The 19,406-nt window shown below is 40.0% G+C and overlaps 2 protein-coding genes across 3 annotated transcripts in view; one reads left to right on the forward strand and one right to left on the reverse strand.

The window, feature by feature from the left end:
• The window catches only part of LOC122486968 (NLR family apoptosis inhibitory protein), a 32,494-nt gene extending 17,748 nt beyond the window's left edge, over nucleotides 1-14,746 (forward strand). Inside the window, exons 9-14 of the mRNA XM_043586813.1 lie at nucleotides 39-2,144; nucleotides 5,468-5,635; nucleotides 7,092-7,244; nucleotides 7,586-7,672; nucleotides 9,706-9,870; nucleotides 13,189-14,746. Coding sequence (XP_043442748.1) covers nucleotides 39-2,144; nucleotides 5,468-5,635; nucleotides 7,092-7,244; nucleotides 7,586-7,672; nucleotides 9,706-9,870; nucleotides 13,189-13,553 — 3,044 coding nt within the window. The 3' untranslated portion in view covers nucleotides 13,554-14,746. The remainder of the gene's footprint in view (nucleotides 1-38; nucleotides 2,145-5,467; nucleotides 5,636-7,091; nucleotides 7,245-7,585; nucleotides 7,673-9,705; nucleotides 9,871-13,188) is intronic.
• A 3,587-nt stretch (nucleotides 14,747-18,333) lies between these two features.
• Nucleotides 18,334-19,406, reverse strand: part of SMN2 (survival of motor neuron 2, centromeric) — a 42,708-nt gene continuing 41,635 nt past the window's right edge. For both annotated transcript variants that reach the window (XM_043587163.1, XM_043587074.1), the window contains one exon: nucleotides 18,334-18,681. The gene's annotated coding sequence lies outside the window, so the exon portion shown is untranslated. The remainder of the gene's footprint in view (nucleotides 18,682-19,406) is intronic.

Raw genomic sequence — 19,406 nt, forward strand, 5'->3', positions numbered from 1 at the left:
ACATCTTTGCAGCTCTGCCTTTTTTCTTCTCTCCACAGCAGCGGCCCAGGGTGAAGCCCAGTGGCTTCAGGAGGCGAAGAATCTGAGCGAGCAGCTGAGAGAATCCTATACCAGTGCCAGTTTCCGCCACATGTGCTTGCTTGAGGCCTCTCCCTCTCTGGCCACCGACCACTTGCTGGGTTGTGATCTAGCCCTGGCTTTAAAACACATCAGCAGTCCTGTGGAAGAGCCCGTGGTGTTGCCGGAGGTCTTTGCCAACTTGAACTCTGTCATGTGTGTGGAGGGCGAAGCAAGTAGTGGAAAGACAGTCCTGCTGAAGAAAATAGCTCTTCTATGGGCATCAGGATGCTGTCCCTTGCTGAACAGGTTCCAGCTGGTCTTCTATCTCTCCCTTAGTTCTACCAGACTGGACCAGGGGCTGGCCACCATGATTTGTGACCAACTCCTAAAAACGGAAGGCTCTGTCACCGAAACGTGCCTGAGGAACATCATCGAGCAGTTAAAGAATCAAGTGTTACTCCTTTTGGATGACTACAGAGAGATGTGCTCAGTTCCCCAGGTCATAGAAAAACTAATTCAAAAAAACCACTCAAGGAGCTGCTTATTGATTGGTGTACATACAAACAGGGCCAGGGACATCCGCCGATACCTAGACACGATTCTGGAGATAAAAGTGTTTCCCTTCTATAATACCATGTATTTATTACGGAAACTCTTTTCACACGATATGAGTTGTCTGCGAAAGTTTATGGTTTACTTTAGAATGAGTGAGAGTTTGCGGGGAATTCACAAGACTCCTCTCTTTGTAACATCACTGTGTGCTAACTGGTTGCAGTATCCTTTGAACAAAGCCATTGATGGTGTGGCTGTTTTCAAGTCATATATAGAATGCCTTTTCTTAAAGCACAAATCTAAAGCTGAACTTGTCAGAGCAACCGTGTCCTCTTGTGGCGAGCTGGGCTTGAAAGGTTTGTTTTCATCTTGCTTTGAGTTCAGTGATGATGACCTTACAGAAGCAGGAATTGATGAAAGGGAAGGTTTAGTCTCGTGCCTCTTGAGCAAATTCACAGCCCAGAGACTAAGACCGGTCTACCAGTTTCTAAATCCCGCATTCCAAGAATTTCTTGCAGGGAAGAGGCTGATTGAACTTCTGGATTCTGACAGGCAAGAAGATCAAGATTTGGGACTCTCTTATTTGAAACGAATTAACTCATCAGTGAAGGCTGTAGGTCTCTACAGCACTCTTTTGAATTACGTCTCCTGCCACCCTTCAACAAAGGCAGGGCCAAAGATTGTATCTCATTTGCTTCATTTGGCAGATAGTAAAGAGTCATTGGAGATAATATTGAAAAACAATAACTACTTGAAGCACCATCCAGAAATTTCAGAGCAGTTGGAATGTATGAGGTCAGTGTGGCAGGTATCTCCAGAAAGTTACTTTTCCATCATTTCAAACCGGTTACTGTCTCTTGCCATAAAAATTGCTTACCAAAGTCACACTGTTGCTGCCTGCTCTCCATTTATTTTGCAGTTCCTTCAAGGGAAAACCCTGAATTTGGATGTACTTAATTTACCGTATTTTTTTGACCACCCAGAAAGCCTATTATTGTTGAGGAGCATCCAGGTCTCCATAAGAGGAAATGAGGTACACACACTAGATTTGTCAATCTTGGAAACATGCATAGACAAATCACAGGCACCGACTGTTGATCAGGACTGTGTTTCTGCCTTTGAATCTGTGAGTGAGTGGAAGCAGGATATAGCTGAGAAAGAAGAAAACATAAAGCACTTTGAGAACCTGAGACTCGCGAAACTACCAGACATCAGTTCTGGCTACTGGCACCTTTCTCCAAAGCAGTACAAGATCCCCCTTCTGGAAGTGCATGTGTCTGGAGGGGCCACTGTGAACCAGGAGATGCTCAGGGTTCTCACAGTCATTTTCTCAGCCTCGCAGTGCATCGAACTCCATGTACAAAACAGCGGGGAATTTATGGCCGGCATCAGCCGTGCTCTGGAGCAGAGTAAGGACTCTGTCACCAAGTGCTCAGTGTTCTGCCTGGAGCTGAGCACAGCAGAACAGGAATTGCTTCTCACCCTGCCTGCCCTGGAGTCTCTTCAAGTCTTGGGGACAAGGCAGGTACCAGGTACACCTGAATATATCTTAGATGACTATTCTGATGTGTAATTTTATTTTCTCACTCTTAGTTTTAGGTTGATGGAAACTTCTGAAAGCATGAGACCATAAATGCTGGCTGATAGAATAGATACAAGATAATCCTTTGACAAAAAGGGAATTAGATGACAAAAAAAAAAAAAAAAGATAACCATTGGCTAACCTATTTTTTCAATAGGATTAGTGAAAGGCCTCTGAATAATAGAATGCTTTTTGAATAATTGACATAAAATTAAAATATTAACCAATGAAAGCTTTTTTCTTTTTTTTTTTAATTTTTTTTTCAACGTTTATTTATTTTTGGGACAGAGAGAGACAGAGCATGAACGGGGGTGGGGCAGAGAGAGAGGGAGACACAGAATCGGAAACAGGCTCCAGGCTCTGAGCCATCAGCCCAGAGCCTGACGCGGGGCTCGAACTCACGGACCGCGAGATCGTGACCTGGCTGAAGTCGGACGCTTAACCGACTGCGCCACCCAGGCGCTCCTAAAAGCTTTTTTCTTAAAGTTTGCTTATTGATTGATTGATTGATTGATTGCACATGGGGGAAGGGGCATTGGGATGGAGAGACAGATCCCAAGCAAGCTACGCACTGTCAGATGGAGCCCAACTCGGGGCTCAAACTCAAAGTGAGATCATGACCTGAGCCAAGGTCAAGAGTCAGCCACTTACCTGACAGAGCCATGCAGGTGCCCCCCCAGTGAAGTCTCTTAATAACCAGACACAAATTACTTACTCATAAAAGGATAGGGGAGCCTGGGTGGCTCAATTGGTTAAGATCTGACTTCGCCTCAGGTCATGATCTCATGGTTCCTGAGCGTGAGTCCCACATGCGCTGAGCTTGAGCCCACTTTGGGTACAACAGGAGCCTTGCTGCTCTTTCTCTCTCTCTCTCTCTTTCTTTCTTGTGGGATTCTCTTTCTTTCTCCTTCTCTCTGTCCCATGCTCACTTGTGCCCTCTAAATAAATTCATTCATTCATTCATTCATTCATTCATTCCATGTACCATGATGCTTGAGAATTACACTTACCCTGCCTGCTTAACAGAAGAAAGGGCTTGTACCCTCTGGGAAATAATCGCTCTCATTTGTGTCCCCTGTCACTTGTCTAAGCAATATTTGAGAGGTTTCAGTGTCGCCTTTGTGTGTCCTGCATTACATTTATTCCTAGATATTTTAGACACTTTTGTAAATAGTATTTACGTTGGTTTTTTTTTTGTTTTTTGTTTTTTGTTTTTTTTTAATTTTCTGCTGCTAGTATGGCTTTGGTTTTCAGCAGTTTGTTATATGCCTAGGTGTGCTTTACTCTGTGTTACCTTGCTGGAGGGTCACCAAACGTTATTAGGATCTGTGGGTAGATATTTATCCTCAAATTTAGAAAACAACATACTCTTTTTAAAATGCCTTTTTATGGTGAAATATTCCTAACACTTAACGTTTTAACCATTTTTGAGTGCACATTTCAGTGTCATTAAGTACATTTCCAGTGTTATACAACTAGCACTTTTATCCATTTCCAGAACGTTTTCATCGCTCCAAACGGTAACTCTGTACCAGTGAAACAGTGCCTCCCTCCTCCACCAAGCCACTGATAAGATCTATCCTACTTTTCATCTCTATGAATTTGTCCATTCTAGGTATTCCATAAGTGGAATCATACAACATTTTGGCTTTTTGTGTCTGGCTTGTTTCACCTGGCATATTTTCGAGATTCATTTGTATTGCAGCCTGTATCAGAACTTGGTTCCTTTGATAGCTAATCTTCCCATGTATATATCATGTTTTGTTTATCCATTCATCTGTTGATGGACACTTGCTTTGTTTCTTCTGGCTATTGTGAGCAATGTTGCTATCAACATGGGTGTACAAATATCTTTTTGAGATCCTAGTTGCAATTCTTTTGGATATATACCTAAAAGTGGGGTGCTGGATGATGTTAACAATAATTCTAATTTGTTTGGAACCTCTAAACTGTTCACTACAGTGGCTACACCAGTTTATATTCCCACCAGCAATGTATGAGGGTTTCAGTTTCTCCACAACCTTGTCAACACTTGCTGCTACATATATTTTTTTTAATTAGAAAGTCATCCTATTAGGTGAGAAATGGTATCCCGTTGTGGTTTTGATTTGCATTTCCCTAATGACTAACAGTGTTGAGCATCTTTTCATGTACTTACTGGTTATGTGTCCTTTTTTGAGACAGGTCTATTAAATCTTTGCCCATTTTTTTTAAATTTTTTAACATTTATTTATTTTTGAGACAGAGAGAGACAGAGCATGAGCAGGGGAGGGTCAGAGAGAGAGGGTGACACAGAATCCGAAACAGGCTCCAGGCTCTGAGCTGTCAGCCCAGAGCCCGATGCGGGGCTCGAACTCACGGACCGCGAGATCATGACCTGAGCCGAAGTTGGACGCCCAACCGACTGAGCCACCCAGGCGTCCCTATCTTTGCCCATTTTAAAAATAATTTTTAACACTTATTTATTTTTGAGAGGAGAGAGGGAGAGACCAGAGGGAGAGACCGACAGACAGAACATGACCAGGGGAGGTGCAGAGACAGAGGGAGACACAGAATCTGAAGCAGGTTCCAGGCTCCGAGCTATCAGCACAGAGAGCTTGAACTCATGAACCATGAGATCATGACCTGAGCCAAAGTCAGATGCTTACCCTACTGAGCCACCCAGGTGCCCCATTCCTTGCCCATTTTTTAATTGTGTTATCTTTTTGTCTTGAGTTGTAGGAATCTTTATAGAATAACTAATATTGTAGTTATTGAATCTTTAATGGACATATGATTTGAAAATATTTTCTATTTTGGAGATAGTCTTTTCATTGTGCCAATAATGTCTTTAAATGCACATAAGTTCTAAATTACTGTTTTTGATAGCATATCTAAGAATCCATTGTCAAAGCCAAGGTTATGAAGATTGACTCCTATCTTTTCTTGTGGTGGCGGTTCCATTGTGAGTTAGCTATGTATGGTGGTGGGAAGTAGAGTCCAACACCATTCTTTTGCATGTTGAAATTCTGTCATTTCAACACTGCTTGGGAAGATGTCTTATTTATTTTTGTGCATCCAGAGTAGCACAGGGCTTCTCATAGAGTAATCAGTAGACACTACAAAAAGCAGCATGTTCATATATGTGCTTTCTAGAAACAAGAATGTTTTATGATATATGGAAGGTTTTTATTTGAAAATAAGAAAATAGATTGCTGACTCAAAATGACAGTTTCAAATTTTCCATTTGGAATTCCTTAGATTAATAATGGCAAACTGTGTGCTGATTTCTAGGTAAACTTATTACTAATTTGGACAAGTTCCTATGCCTGAAAGAACTCTCTGTGGATCTGCATCATCAACAAAATGTTTTTGCACTCATTCCTGAAGAATTCTTCAATCTCCACCGCATGGAGAAATTATTGATCCAAATTTCAGCTGAGTATAGTCCTTCTAAGCTAGGTAAGGATGGCACTTAGATTGACGTGTTTTTGCATCGTTTGGAAAGGCAACTTGGCCAATAACTAAGAGTTACAGCTTTTGTAAATCTCAGGTTGTAGCCTGTATCCATAATGAATTGTGGGAATAGCACTCGTCCTCATGAAGAAAACAGAGAACTGTAGGGGCACTTGGCTGGCACAGTCAGTAGAGCCTGCAACTCTTGATCTTGGCCTGAGTTTGAGCCCCATAGTCAGTGTAGAGATTAAAAAAATCTTTAAAAAGAAAGCAGAAAGGTATTTGAAATTATTGAGCCCTTACTATACACATCCTAGCAATTGTTTTTTTCCTTAAAACTTTTAGCGTTTTTATTTTTGAGAGACAGAGACAGTATGTGAGTGGGGGAGGGGCAGAGAGAGACACAGAGACGCGGGGCTCAAACCCACCAAAGATGAGATCATGACCTGAGCTGAAGTCATACGTTTAACTGAGCCACCAGGTGTCCCGACATGTTAGGAATTGTTCTAAACATTTTACAAATATTAACCCATTTAATCTTCAGACCCTTCTATGAGGTAAGGTACTATTAATGTTACCTTAAAGCTAGGGAAATTGAAGTATAAAGAGGATAAGTAATTTGCTTGAGGTCAACCAGCTAAGGAAATGGTAAATCTGGTAAATCTGGGATTCTAGGAGTTCTGATTACTCCTAAATCTGTGCTTTTAACCACTGGTAAAATGTCTCTCCAAACTATTTGGGAGAATTATTTTTATTTTATTTAATTTGCTCTTAAATTTCAACTTCCAGATCTTCCAGACTGGAGTGGAGGAGGGGGAATCTGCTGATGGGTAGCAATTGGAAATATTTCCCCTTTTCTCACCAGCCTATGCTACGGATTGAACAATTTGTGCAGCCATCTTTCCTAAATGCATCTTGTAACAAAATGACTTAGGTGTCCTCAATTCCTAGTTTAGTGAAGACTGAGCCCTACATATTGAGGCAATGTAAATCTCTGTGGAATTAACATGAAGAGTTGCATGCTATAAAATTCTTTGAAGCTGAAAGTGGAAGTGGTAGTTTTCTTGTATTTGTCAGTAATTTTTACAACAAATTTAGGTTTGCATCAGATTTGTCATGGCTGTTATATTTCTATCATATTCCTACTGTGTAAATGCCGGTCACATGCAAACTTAAGACATTAGCATGTTAAAAGCCTAAGGTGACCTTACTGAGTCTAAACTCTTAGCTCTTATTTTATAAAAGAGAAAACTGATCTCCAGAGAGTGTCAGTAACTACCTGTCCAAGTTAACATAACTCACTGGTTAGTTGCAGAACTTGAACCTGTAAGTGGCCCAATTCTTGGATCATTACTTCATGGTGCTTTGTTCTAACTCTGTATTGTTGAATCAGAATGATATGGCTAATTCTGAAAGAAATTTGCAATTTTCTCTAATTTCTGAAATCTTTGATATTTTATAGTGAAATTAATTCAGAATTCTCCAAACCTTCATGTTTTTCATCTGCAATGTAATTTCATTTCGGATTTTGAATCTCTCATGACTGCACTTTCTTCCTGCAAGAAACTCAAAGAAATTAATTTTTCTGGATCATTTTTCACACCCATCCCATTTGGTAAGACCTAAGATCATAAAATTTTGGTTTTAGATGCATCTGTATGCACAGTCATTTTAGGCACTTTTAAAAGGTAAATTTTATTAAATATGTACTTGAGGTCAAAGAATTAAGCTATTAGATCTGATTTTAAATGAATTTTCAAATAAGGTGTATTTGTTTCTGGAAGTTTAAATATTTGTAGTTATCAGAATTATTTCCTGAGCTTTAATTATTTAGCCATACTAATTAATAAAATCTGAATTACTGTATTGATTTCAGTCATTTAAAAAATACTCTTTACATACATTTGTTGGTATAAAAAATGTAGCTGACATACCTATTTGTTTTCCCTTTTATAGTCACTGCTTTGCCAAATTTTATTTCCCTGAGGATACTAAGTCTTAAAAACCAACAATTTCCTGATAAGGAAACATCTGAAAAATTTGGTATGTTTGCAAAATTGTGCCTTTTACTTTTTATTCTTCCCCTGAAATCCTTCTTCTATTTTGTGTAAGCCACAGCAGATCACTATAGGTATTAGCAGCCCTTACTCATTTGGAGGAAGGGGCAGGGCTGCTCAGCTTTGAGCCTCCAAATGCCTGATCTCACTTGATCTCATTCAATAGTCACTCATTCTTAGAGTGACTTATTTCTTTGAATACATGTTTGGTCATTACAGCATGATGCAATTTCATTGTCAGGGACCCATTCCAAACCTGCTAAATCCCTGTTATGTCAAAGGTTTTTGGAATATAGATAAAACTATCTTTTCAAGGTTAAGAGAACTTTGTGAAAACTCAGAATTAACAAAATGGTAACTATCGAAGTTGCCTAAATACTCAATTTTTTTAGGATTACAAAAGGAATGTGTGCTCATGGAAGAATTCTAATAGATGTTAAAAGATAAATGCAGGCATATTAGAAACTTTGAGAGTTCATTTGAACAAAAATGGATTTGAATCACGCAGTGTCCAGTGAATGAAGGACATAGCTCTGAGAGGCTGAACCAAACGAAAGATTTTTTTATAGGCATAAGGGAGCAGGAACAGGGAAGTTATAGTAGACAACAAAGCAGGTGCGTTGGTTACTGTAAGGTTACTTTCCTTTAGAGGGGATGGCAGAGTTCTATTGGGTAGATTACCTAACTAGTGCTCATCTGGCGATTCCTGATTGGCTGGATTTAGATTCCATTTCTGGGACAGCTCAAACTAAAAATTAAGTCTTGGTTTAGTGATGTGGGGCTAGGCAAAAGCAACTCATTTTGGGCTTTTTTCTTTTTTCTTTTAACACAGGAAAATATAAGAGGAGGCAGTGGAGATAGGGAGTATAGAGCAGTTGTGCTTCTCAAACGTTAGCGTGATCACCTGGATGTCTTCCTCTTCCCTTCTCTCCTTTTGCCTGCCTTTGCAGGCAGCATGTGGCTGGGGGAGGAGCAGGAAGACTGAGTGGGGCAGAGGCAAAATTGAGGGGCCAAGGAGGTGGCTGGCATATACAACAAGTTGATTAAATTAATAATACATTAAGTATAATGAGAATCAAATTTCCTCATGGTTGGAGAAGGAATTGACAAATATTGAAAGGAGAGGCTAGAAAGAACTTTAAGGTATTAAATTAGATGTGGAAATACTGGTGTGGACTCATGGTTTTTAATGTGTGTATATATATATATATACATACACATGTTTATATATGTATATATATACACGTTTATATATACACACATATATATATATATGTGTGTGTGTGTATATACACGTATCGTGAGCTACATATCTCTATATACACACATATACATAACTCGGTCAACTGAGATATTAAAAAAGATCCTAGTATTAATGAGTGCCCCAAATGCCAGATCTTGACTCCTAAATACTGCCTCCCTAAAAGGAACCACGGTCTTTAGAGAAATGGCTGATAGAAGAACTGGATGGAACACAGAATTTAAATCCCAAGCTTGGAACACTGTTGGATGCTAGAAAATGTTAAAAATATTTCCAAGTCTAAGGTCTTAGAAGGAGATCACTTTCAAGTGATCCATAATGTACCAAGCCAAGGTGGGGTCGAAGTACAAAGGTTTAAGTAGCGGATTGTGAAGCTTTAGTGCTGGGAGGCAGAAGTAGAAGTCACTGAGGATGATATAGCAGGAGATAGGATTGAAAGGAAGGTGGCAAGCCATTTAAGAAGCTAGGAGAATATCCTGGAGGCCAGTAGAAGCTTGAGTCTAAAAAGGAAGTATCGTAGGCATTCTGGACCTCAGTGCAGGAGAGACTGGTAGGGGGACGGTGGAGGAATTGTTGACTGGAGGGAGCAGTAAGGATCAAGGTGTAGGCTGACCCCTTTCTCTTGCCCTTTGGAGAGGAAGAGGAACAGCCTCCATGCTACATGGGGCCTCCTGGACTATGCATGATCTTGAGGCTATACATTACCATTATTTGGTAACACATTGTATGGAAAATACCTTTTTTGTCTCTTCTGATAGCCTACACCTTAGGTTCTCTTAACAACCTGGAAGAACTGGAACTTCCTACTGGGGATGGGATTCAGCAAGTGGCCAAACTGATCATCCAGCAGTGTCAGCATCTTCAGTTTCTTCGAATTCTCTCATTGTGCCAGATTTTGGATGATGACAGTGTGATGGAAATTGGTGAGTTAGCCTTAGATAAATGGTTTCAGCTTGCAGAAAAGCCAGTGTTAGTACTCAAGCTTTCTCTTGCAAAATGTTGATAGCCTCCTGTTTGAGACTACACAGTGCCTCAAGTCTGTTTTGACTTTGTGTTCCTGATACCAGGCCACATATCCTCCATACACTCCTTTTTATAGCATTTTAAAAACTGAAGATTACACATACAGAAAAGTACACAAGTCCTAAGTGTACAGCTCAATAAATTATCCAGTAAACATACATGAACATTTTATTAACCATACTTGGTGGTTAACCATACTTGGTGGAAATCACCCAGATTACAGAGTATTGCAAAGATCACAGAAGCCTACTTCCTGTGTGCTCTGACAACATTCCCCTCCTTTCCACAGGTGACCATTAGACCCCTTTTGTTCACCATAGATTAGTTTCACTGTTTTAAACTTTTATGTAATGGAATCCCTCCCAGTATGTACTTTACCTTTTTTGGCTCACCTTTATATTCATTGCATATTGGTACATGTGGCTAGCGTTCACGGATTTTCATTGCTATATATTATTCTACTGTATGACTATATATACTTCAACTTACCCATTCACAACTGGGTATTTGAGTTATTCTCAATATTTGACTAGTGTGAATAATGCTATGAACATTATTATGCATGACCTTTGATGTATGTATGGAAGTATGTTAGGGGTCAAATGTGTCTCACATGGTATAGACAGATTCAGTTTTCCACAGTTGTACCAATTTACATTCCTACCAGCGGTTGTGTCACATTCTGGCCTGTACTTGTACTGTCAGATCTCTGAACTTCAGCCATTCTGATGGATCTGTAGTAGTATCTCATTGTGGATTTTTTTCTATTGGTATATTTTTATGTTTTATGATGGGTAAATTTCAGCAACTTAGGTTTTTTTGCTTTTTTTTTTAGAGAGAGAGAGAGAGAGAGAGAGAGAGAGAGAGAGAGAGAGAGAGAGAGAGAGGGAGAGAGAGAGAGAGATGAAGAACAGGGCAGGGGCAGAGAGGGAGAGGAACAGCATACCTGTATCTCTTAGGTAAATATCTAGTAGTGGAACTGCTGGGTCATAGGGTAGTTCTCTTTTTAGTTTTTTGAGGAACCTCCATACTATGTTCCAGAGTGGCTGCACCAGCTTGCATTCCCACCAGGAATGCAAAAGAGATCCTCTTTCTCCGTGTCCTTGCCAACATCTGTTGTTGCCTGAGTTGTTCATGTTAGCCATTCTCACAGGTGTGAGGTGGTATCTCATTGTGGTTTTGACTTGGATTTCCCTGATGATGAGTGATGTTGAGCATCTTTTCACGTGTCGGTTAGCCATCTGGATGTCTTCTTTGGGCAAGTGTCTATTCATGCATTCTTTTTTTTTTTTTTTTTAGCTGATTGGTTTACCAATTTATTGCTTTCATTTCTTTTCTTACCTCTATTGTCTTCTACAGATAGGTTTTTGTCCTAACGTCTTGAGATGGGATAATTTCAGTGCTTTTGGCTTTAGCTCCATCTCACAAATTTTACATGTCATATTTTCAGTCTTAGTTCAAAATATTTTATTTTTTGGCCACACCAGGTATTTAGAAAGGTACTGCTTAACTTCACTGTTAAGAAAGAATATACATTATATGATTTTAATTTTGAAATTTGTTGAGACTTGTATTATGGGTCAACATAACATAAAATCACACTAAAATGGTCAATTTTAGTAAATGCTCCATTTCACTTGGAAAAAAAAGTTTTCTGCAGTTCCAATGAAATGTTGAGGGATGCCTGGCTGGCTCAGTGGGAAGAGTATGTGACTCTTGATCTTAGGGTCATGAGTTCAAGTATGCTCACATTGGGCATGGAGCCTACTTAAAAAAAAAAAAAAAGTTATTGTTCAAATGTTTGATAATTTTATGGATTTTTATTTGCTTGTTCTAACTAGGACAGGGGTGTTAAAATCACTCCAATTAATCTTCTTTTCCCTTTAGTTCTGTTTTTACTCTACACATTTAAAATATATAGGTCCATACATATTTAGGATTTAAATCTAGCTACATAGAGATTTAGAATTGTTAAAGATTCCTGGCAGATCAACCCTCTTTATTTCTAGTAAAACTTCTTGCCTTATTATCAGTCATTTCATCATATATTAATACAGTTGCTCTGGTATGCTTTTGGTATTTGCATCTTGGCTTTTCCCTTCCTTTTAATATTTTCATGTCCTTATATTTAAGGTGTGTCTCTTATAAAAATCTATAATTAGGTTATTTTTCTTAATTTTTTTAATGTGGGAGACAGGCTCTGAAGCGGGCTCTGTACTGACAGCAGAGAGCCTGATGTGGGGTTCAAATTCACAAACCATGAGATCAGGACCTGAGCCAAAGTCGGCTGCTCAACCTATGGAGCCACTCAGGTACACCCCCCCCCCCCCCATTTTGCCTTCGTTTTTGACATTTGTTTCAGAGAGTATGGAATTTGATTTTGGTGCTCATTTTCTTTCACATTTCTAGCTCCCATCACTTCTTTTGCTCGGCAGGCAGTCTTTTTTTGTATTTGAATGTAAGGTTTATCTGGCCCTGCTTTAGTGGCTTTTAAGATTTTCTTTGCTTTACATTTTGTCATTTGCTATGAACTGAATTGTGTCCCTCAACGATCCATGTGTTGAAACCCTAACCTTTGGAGACAGTCTGCTTGAACAATGACAACACAATACCCTACAATGGTAGTTGTACTATGTTGTGCTTAGGTGTGGATTTCTTTGTATTTATTCTGCTTGGGGTTTATAGACCTTGAAGCTGTGGCTTGGTGTCTTTAGCCAGTCTGGAGAAGTTTTTGGCCAACATGCACATAGCTGCTTCCCAATTCTTTGTCATTTTCTTTACTCTCCTTCTGATAGCAGAACTCAACCTAATTTGGGGTCATACGATCAGGAAAAAGAGTTCTATAGAGAACTGAAGAAAGAATGGCCCAGACACATTTGGGAGGGGAGAGATTGAGAGAGCATTTCAAATAGAGGTAATCATTTGCATGGATTAAAGATAGGCAGGAATTTGTTGTGAGAATAGACTGGAGAGGAATGTAAAAGCCAGACTGGAGAAAGCTTCACAGGATGTGTTAGGGTGAGTCTCGGGGCACCTGGGTGGCTTAGTTAAGCATCTGACTGGCTCAGGTCATGATCTCACAGTTTGTGAGTTCGAGCCTCATGTCAGGCTCTTTGCTGACAGCTCAGCCTGGAGCCTGCTTCGGATTCTGTGTCTCCCCCTCTTACTGACATGAAAGTCCTTATGATTCTATTTTCACCAACACTTTGCTTTTATAGCCAAGGTAGCAATCGATGGAGGTTTCCAGAAACTTGAGGACCTAAATCTTTCAGTCAATCACAAGATTACAGAGGAAGGATACAGAAATTTCTTTCAAGCACTGGACAACATGCCACACTTGAAAGAGTTGACTATTTCTAGGCATTTTACTAAATGCATCAAAGCTCAGGCCACAACAGTCAAGTCTTTGAGTCAGTGCATGTTACGACTGCCAAGCCTCATCAGACTTAACATGTTAAGTTGGCTCCTGGATACAGAAGACATCACACTGCTTACTGCCATGAAGGAAAGACATCCTCAATCTAAACGCTTATTTATTCACCGGAAATGGGTACTGCCATTCTCTCCAACTGTTCAGGAATAGAAGATGTACCTAAAAACTGAATTACAAATTTGTGTCAACAATTCTAAAAACTTCCCTCTCCAAAAACATTTTATTAAGTCTTGCACACAAAAGGATATTTACAGTAAGGCATGTTAAAGAAAACCCCAAAACCACTACCAGAACCTTTGCAGTCCCTGAATGATTCTCCCCAACTAAATAGAAATCAGTTCTTCAATCAAGTTTATACACCTAACCCTCCATAATCGAGGATCAGCATCCGGTTTTCAGACTCACTGTGGTAAGGAGGATAAAAACAGCTATGGGAATGGAGTGAGGTACACAGATGGGTCTTAGAGCCACAATACGGAAGAAGTATTCAAGTTACATATAATGTGAATTTCAAGCCTTTACCACCAGTCCAGTTTAATCTTTTGTGGGCCAAGAGATACGCCTTAATACTTCTAAGATTTGTTGGGTATATTAATTTTGGTATAAGAGGCCCATACAAGGTAGAAGTAAGATTTACGGGAAAAAGCTCCTAGCACAGAGGCTTTTGATTCAACACTTACTGTATCAGCATAAAGTACAAAATAGCACTTCTAAGATTCAGACTAAAATGGAGAGGGCACAGCCCTCAACATCAGGTTTGTTGAAATGCAGCCCAAGAAGGTTTGAGCTTTGGGCATTTGGCTGACGAAGTGCCTTAGAGGTATTAGAGGAAGCCATTCGTGTGGGGGTACTGCGTTAGAAAAACCACGCGTTGCGTCGATCTGCTAGAAGAACACACTGGAAGCAGGGAAAGAAGTCTCTTGCTCCTACAGTGTCTTACCACTACTCTCTACTGACAAAGCTTTATACTGTGCCTGCTGCGGGGACAGGTCGTTACAGAGTGAAGATCTATTACTGCAGAGAAGGGCAATAAAGGCTGGATTTGGACACGAGAAGCAACAACTTGATAACTGATAAAACTATTACTTATTAAATAGCTTAGACCTAAACTAAAAGAACCTTGTTAGATTTAAGATTGATAGGATGCACATAAATATTTATAGAAAACGTCTTACACGATCTAGAAGACACAGGGAACTGGCTAATGATTGACTTCAGGGAGGGGGCCAGGATAGCAAGGGAATAGGAGGAAGGTCTGATTCTTTTTTCTTTGCAGATCTTTTGTACTATTTGAATTCTGTACCATGTGTGTGTACTATTAAAAATGGTATTTTAAAAACTAAGAGAACTCCATGCAAATACCTCTCCAAACCTTCTGATAAGGGCTTCTACTTTAAAGCAGGGGTCTGCAAGTATGGCCTGAGCCTGTAGAGCCTCTGAGTGAAGACTATTTTTTACATTTTTCCAATAAAAAAATAACATACATGTGACAGAGACCATGATCAGTGGCCTGCAAGGCTAAAATAATTCTGGCCCTTTACAACGAATGGAATACTTCCATGACAGACTGTTTTTAGATTTTAAGATTACCATGCCCTTTTATTCCTGTATATGTTAGTCTCCACATGATGCCCAGGCCATCCCTCATTGCCCTGACCGTCACCCTCATGTTTCTAGACTTCTCCCTTTCTGATCACACGTTCCAACACTCTACCACTCTCTAAATCCTTCCACTGTACCCTACCCACGTGAGAAACATCCTCTACCATTCTCAACTTCTTATCCAAACAATACCTTTATCTTCTTGTTCTAACTTCCCCTTTCTCGAATTTTTACCATGACTCACAGTAAGAAATTTCCTATCAACAATCAACACGTTTATAAACATGTACACAAATGAACCAAGATTCACAAAAAAACTCTAAAAGCTGTATGTGATTTTACTAATATCATTTACTAATATTCAGAAATAGAAAATTCCTTGAAAGAGTTGTCTATACAGTGTTTTATTCAATTGTTCTTTCTTACATTCTCTCCTGCAAGGCTTTTCCTTTCTCCATAGCACTGGAAGAGCTCTTAATGAGGGTCACCAATGATCTCTGCAATGCTCAATTCGATAAACACTAGTCTGCATCCTTGACTTATTCACAGCACCTGACCCAGCAGTAGCTTGATGCCGCTGGTCACTCCCTCAAGTTTCATTTGGCTTCCAGGGCATTCCTTCTGGATTTCCTAACCAACCTAGAATTCTCTCAGCCTCCTTTACTGCTTTTTCTCATATCTGACCTCTAAACACTGATAGCTCTATGTAAATGCACTTGCTTCGTGATCTGGTCCTGTTGCATGGCTTTAAATTCCAAGTCTATGCTAACTTACCTATTTTCAGCTCTATCCCAGATCTCTCCTCTGAACTCTTGACTCCTATCTGACTCCTGTTAATGGGCATCTCAGATTTGACCTGTCTTAACCCAATTCCGGTCTTTCCTTTCCCACAAGTACTCTTGGTTACTTAATTTTTTTAGAGTGCATGCAAACAAGGGGAGGGGGCAAAGGGAGAGAGAGTGAATCCTAAGCAGGCGCCATGCTCACCTCAGAGTCCAACACAGGGCTCAACCCATGACCCTGGGCTAACGACTAGAGCAGAGGTCAAGAGCTGGGACACTGAGCCAATTGAGCCACCCTGGCAACCCTCCCACAAGCACTCTTTATGCTGACTTCTCCATGTCTTTAATTCTAGCTTTGTTCTTCCACTTGCTTAGGCCCAAAATCTTGGGGGGGGTCATCCTTGATTTCTCTTTCATACTCTACATGTAATCTACTGACAAATGCTGAGCTTTACTTAGCATTTGTCAATAGATCCCATCACTACTGACCACAGGTCCTAGTCAGCCTGCTTCCTCCCTTGAAACTTATGGCCTATTTTCTATTAAAAAAATTTTTAAGCTTATTTTTCAGAGAGGCAGAGGTAGCATGAGTGGTGGAGGGGCAGATAGAGAGGGACAGAGAGAATCCTAAGCAGGCTAAGCATAGCCAGTACAGAGGCTGATGTGGGGCTGGAACTCACAAAACCATGAGATCATGACCTGAGCTGAAACCAAGAGTCGGACGCTTAACCAGACTAAGCCACCCAGGTTGCCTGTAAGGTCTATTTTCAACACAAAAATTGCAGTCATAAGACTCTTCAATACATTAGATCACGCTATGCCTTTGGTTCAACACCTTCCAATGGCTCCCAGATCAAAGTAAATACAGTGGTCTATGTGTGACCTGACCCCTGACTACCTACCTCTCTTACCTCTATCTTTTTAATCTCTCCTCCTTGCTCACTTCCATTCCAGCCATACTGGTTTCTTTTGCCATTCCCTGAACAGACCAAACTTATTCTTAGGGCCTTTGTGCTTGTCATTTCCTTTGCCTGGGAGGTTCTCTATTTATGCGAATGGCTCTCATTTTCTTCACATCTCTGCTCCAATGTCAGCTCAATTTCCCTCACCATTCTTTTTTTTTTTTTAACTTTTTAAAATTTTATTTTTAATCTCTACACCCAAATGGGGTGAACTGACAACCCCGAGATCAAGAGTTGCATGCCCTACTGACTGCGCCAGCCAGGTACCCCCTTGATCATTCTTTTTAAAAAAGCGTCCACAGGGGCCCCTGGGTGGCTCAGCAGGTTAAGTGTCTGACTGTAGATTTTGGCTCAGGTCATGATCTCATGGTTCACGGGATCAAGACCTGTCCTGTCAGCGTGGATCCTGCTTGGGATTCTTTCTCTCCCTCTTACCTGTTCTCGCGGGCTCGCTCTCTCTCTGAAAATAAAAACAATAAACAAAACAAAGCATTCACATTCCAATTGCATTCTGCCTAACCCCCTTTCCTGCTTCATTTCTGTCTATGGCATGTATTACTATTGCCACCTTATACATTTTGTTTACTAGTGTTCCCCACCAATGTAAGCAGGAACTTTCATCTGTTTGGCTTACTGTGGTCTCGAAGCACGTAGAAGAGTACCTAGCACATAAACAAAACTGAATAAATAATTCCTGAGATGAATGATTTGCCAGAACCTGCAACCACCTTCCAACGGCATTAGGTATCAAAAGACGTAAGATGCAAAAATGTCACTGAAAGCAAATAAGCTGCCTTCATAACTGAATTTAATCTGCCACACCTACTTAGGCAATGAAAATATGCAGAATGTATAAAATACTGGCAGACTGTCATGAAAAATAAAAATTTACTCACCGATACCAGAAAGCTTAAGCCACTGAATATCCCATTCTGTGAAGCTTACTTACCAGGAATTGAATGTTCATTTTATTCAACAAATATGTACTGGGCAGCTACAAATAGGTTAGGCATATTTAGTGTTTCCAGGCAAAATCTCTGAAAGAAATAGAACTTTTTATATTAACCTCTGCTCCCACAGCTAAAAGGACTAGGAAGAATCCCTGGTGCATGGATACCAATGCTTACACTCAACTGAAACAATAGGATTTTCTCCCTCTCCTGAGAATTTGAAGTGACACACACATAGTCAAATGGTTGGTAGACGGAACCACAAGGTAGTGATGAGGGCAGAATAGCTTGGATAACCATGTTAGGCAATGGGCATGATGAAAATGTGAAGGAAGCTAGATGAAAGAGAGGCAGATAGGTGAGAGAAAGAGGAGAGGATAATGACAATATGACTTCCAAGAAACGGAACAAAGCCGTGGTTCCTGACTGGCGAGGTCTACTCCTGTGACACTCAGCTCCAGAGAAGCTGTGTTTCTTAAGCCTGGATTATCAGCAACACTGTTTTACAACTGGTTGTGTCTTTACAATACTACCTTTTCTCCAAATAAGTCTGACTAGTTCTCTTTATCCGTTACTAGATTTCCCTCACCATATATATTCTAAAAAAAAAAAAAAACCTCATACAGTCAAGCTTAAAAAAATTTGTCATTTATTTTTAAAGGCATTAATAAAAAGCTTAACATACTTACTAAGAAAGTTACAATATACAAATATGTTCAGTCGATATTTTCACAGATTGACTTTTCTGCACTATGTGTGACTTTGAGTTTCTTTTAGTTACTCACATTTCCACTGTTGAGTTATTCAAACTGATTATTCTCTTGAAACACATGGCTGGTTATCGAAGCATGAGTCACATGCAACATAGGGCAATGCAGATGGCTATGCCACCCAACCAACTGTTCATGAAGAAAAACATGAAATTTAATTCACATCAACCATGGCGCATCAAAATACCATTCTCCTTGGGAGAGAGCTGCACCTGAATTTGGAGAGAAAAAGTCCAGATATAATTATGCAATTTAAAAACTTATTTTCTTATAAAATAAAAAAAAAGGAAAGCAATACACTCACCATGGTAAATAAAACCAGAACAAAAGTATGCTAATATAGACTTTATGCAATACTAAATTCAATCTTTATGGGATAAATAATTAGACTAATTGTGATATTCATTTGGAAGAGTAAATATGAAAGATTAAAAAAAATTTAAGGAGCACTGATATTTCATCTGTCCTAACAGAATTTTTTTTTTTTTAATCTTTTAAACGTTTATTTCTTATTGAGAGACAGACAGAGACACACAGGGTGAGCAGGGGGAGGGGTAGAGAGAGGAGAGACACAGAATCTGAAGCAGGCTCCAGGCTCTGAGCTGTCAGCGCAGAGCCCAACATGGGGCTCGAACAAACTGTGAGATCATGACCTGAGCCGAAGTCAGTAGCCTAAGCAACTGAGCCACCCAGGCGCCCCGGTCCTAACGATTTCTTTTTTAAAGTTTATTGAGAGAGAGGGGCACCTGGGTGGCTCAGTCAGTTAAGCATCTGACTTCAGCTCAGGTCATGATCTCGTGGTCTGTGAGTTCAAGCCCAGCATCAAGCTATGTGCACAGAGCCTGGAGCCTGCTTCAGATTCTGTGTCTCCCCCTCTCTCTGCCCCTCCCATGCCCATATTCTGTCTCTCTCTCTCAATAATAAATAACCTTAAAAA

The sequence above is a fragment of the Prionailurus bengalensis genome, chromosome A1 (assembly GCF_016509475.1).
Source record: "Prionailurus bengalensis isolate Pbe53 chromosome A1, Fcat_Pben_1.1_paternal_pri, whole genome shotgun sequence".
NCBI lineage: Eukaryota > Metazoa > Chordata > Mammalia > Carnivora > Felidae > Prionailurus > Prionailurus bengalensis.